General features: G+C 41.9%; 1 protein-coding gene across 1 annotated transcript in view; it reads left to right on the plus strand.

Annotated features, from left to right (window-relative positions):
* LOC113812484 (glutamate receptor ionotropic, kainate glr-3) overlaps positions 1-2,500 on the plus strand; it is a 7,570-nt gene that overhangs the window by 3,690 nt on the left and 1,380 nt on the right. Inside the window, exons 3-4 of the mRNA XM_027364386.2 lie at positions 622-856; positions 2,319-2,471. Coding sequence (XP_027220187.2) covers positions 622-856; positions 2,319-2,471 — 388 coding nt within the window. The remainder of the gene's footprint in view (positions 1-621; positions 857-2,318; positions 2,472-2,500) is intronic.

The raw sequence follows: 2,500 nt of genomic DNA on the forward strand, positions 1-2,500 counted from the left end.
TGTTCTTAGTGTATATATATTGACATTCTCCTCATCCATGTTTCAATCGTGTTTGGAACTTGTTTTAAGTGTATATATTGAAATTCTCCTTATCCATGTTTCAGTCGTGTTTGGAACTTGTTTTGAGTGTTTGAACTTCTTATCCATGTTTCAATCGAGTTTGGAACTTTTTCTGTGTATATATATTGAAATTCTCCTTATCCACGTTTCAACCGTGTTTGGAACTTGTTTTGTTTGAAATTCTCCTTATCCATATTTCAATCATGTTTGGAACTTGTTTGAAGTGTATGTCTATTGCCATTCTCCTTATCCATGTTTCAATCGTGTTTGGAACTTGTCTTAAGCGTTTGAAATTCTCCTTATCCATGTTTCAATCGTGTTTGGAACTTGTTTTGAGTGTTTGAAATTCTCCTCATCCATGTTTCAATCGTGTTTGGAACTTGTTTTAGTGTATATATATTGAGATTCTCCTTATCCATGTTTCAATCGTGTTTGGAACTTGTCTTAGTGTATATATATTGACATTCTCCTTATCCATGTTTCAGTCGTGTTTGGAACTTGTTTTAAGTGTATGCCTACTGCCATTCTCCTCATCCATCTCTTCTGTCCGTTTCGCCCTAGAGTCTCGATGCAGGACTATGGCGAATTCGTCCCCGAGGAACTGAAGCGGTCGTCGGACGAGTCCCTCTACACCATCGGCCACAAACTCGATCTGTTTGAGTACGACCTCGACTACGACCCGGGTATCGAGGGGGTCATGAGGCGCAGCCACGTCCTCATCGAGAGCTACTCGTACCTCATGAATGTCCAGATCCGTTACGGGGTCGTGAAGGATACGTATCTGATGAAGGAGCAGGTGAGGGGGGAGGGAGGAGAGGGGGATAGGGAGGGAGAGAGGATAGGGGGATAGGTGGGGAGAGAGGATAGGGGGATAGGGGGGGAGGGAGGATAGGGGCATAGGGGGGAGAGAGGATAGGGGGATAGGGGGGGGAAAGGTGGGAAGGGGAGGGGTTAAGAAGGGAGGTGGGGGGGGGTTAAGGTAAGATGGCGGTATCCACTTCCAAAATCTCTTCCTTCTTTTTCTTCTTTTTTTTTCTTTTTATCTTGTCCACTTCCCCCTCGTTTTCTATTTTTTTTTCTGTGTTTTTCTTCTTCCTCCTAGTTCTCCCCTTCTTCTCTTTCTCTTCCTCCTCTTCTTCTCTCCCTTCCTATTCTTTTTTTCCTCCTTTAATTCTTTTTCTTCTTCCGCCTCTTCTCTTTCACCTCATCTTCTTTCATCTTCTTCTTTCTCCCCTTTTCTTCCTCCTCTCCTCCCCTCTTCTTCTTCTTTCTTCCCTTCCTCCTCTTTCTCTTCTTCCTTCTGCTCCTCCGTTTCATCTCTCTCTCTCTCTCTCTCTACACCAACTAATCGGTCTCTCTCTCTATCCCAGACTAGGACTTTTTAAGATCAAACATTTAATGATTACGAGTGATTTTATTATCTAAAAAAATCAACAAAATGTGTGTGTGTGGGGGGGGGGGGGACACCAGGCAATAGATATATCCCTCCCCTTAGATTAACTTCATAACTTCTTAATTCTAAAATACTAAGAAAAGGTAGTAAGCAGTGTTTATTTAGAAATCATACACGCATATATACAATCAATTGATATTTTGTTCTGTAAAATGCTAGGAAAAGTTAATAGACAGTGTTAATCTAAAAGTTATGATCATAAAGCGATCTACAATAACTTGATACATTGTAAAGTGTACAATACTTAGTAAACAGTGTTAATCTAAAAAAAATATAATCATAAATCTATAATACAACTATGATACAAAATTTTGGTATGGTGACAGACATCTATTAACACCAACATAATTGTTGTAATATTGCTATTTTCTTTATCACGAGCTTATAATTGTAGTCAATGTTGTTCTCAGTCAATGAAACTAAGAAATTAAAATAAGTTTTCATCGGAAGCTAACATTTATATTTTCGAAGAAATGCAGTTTATTATGCATTATCTCTCTACATATACACACAGACACACACACACACATAGATACACACACACACACGCAAAGACACACACACACATAGACACACACACACACACATAGATACACACACAGACACACACATAGACACACACACACACACATAGACACACACACATAGACCCTCACACATATATATTTATATATCCCTCCCTCCCTCTCTCACTCACTCCCCTTTCACTATTTCCCTCTCTCTTTCTATCCCCCTTCCCATCCCATCTCTCTCACCCTCTCTCCTCCTCCTCCTCCTTACCCGACGCCAACCCTCTCCGCCACAGGTATACCCGGGCCACACGTCCTGGTTCCTGCCCAAGAACACCGCCTACACCACCCAGATCTCGCGCTTCCTGACGAGACTCCGGGAGGTGGGGCTCATGCAGAAGCTCTTCAGGAACCACTTCGCGTCCGTCACGGCCTTCGAGGCGGGACAGGTAGCCTTCAGGATAGATAAATGGGTAGA

Source organism: Penaeus vannamei, chromosome 21, assembly GCF_042767895.1.
Source record: "Penaeus vannamei isolate JL-2024 chromosome 21, ASM4276789v1, whole genome shotgun sequence".
NCBI lineage: Eukaryota > Metazoa > Arthropoda > Malacostraca > Decapoda > Penaeidae > Penaeus > Penaeus vannamei.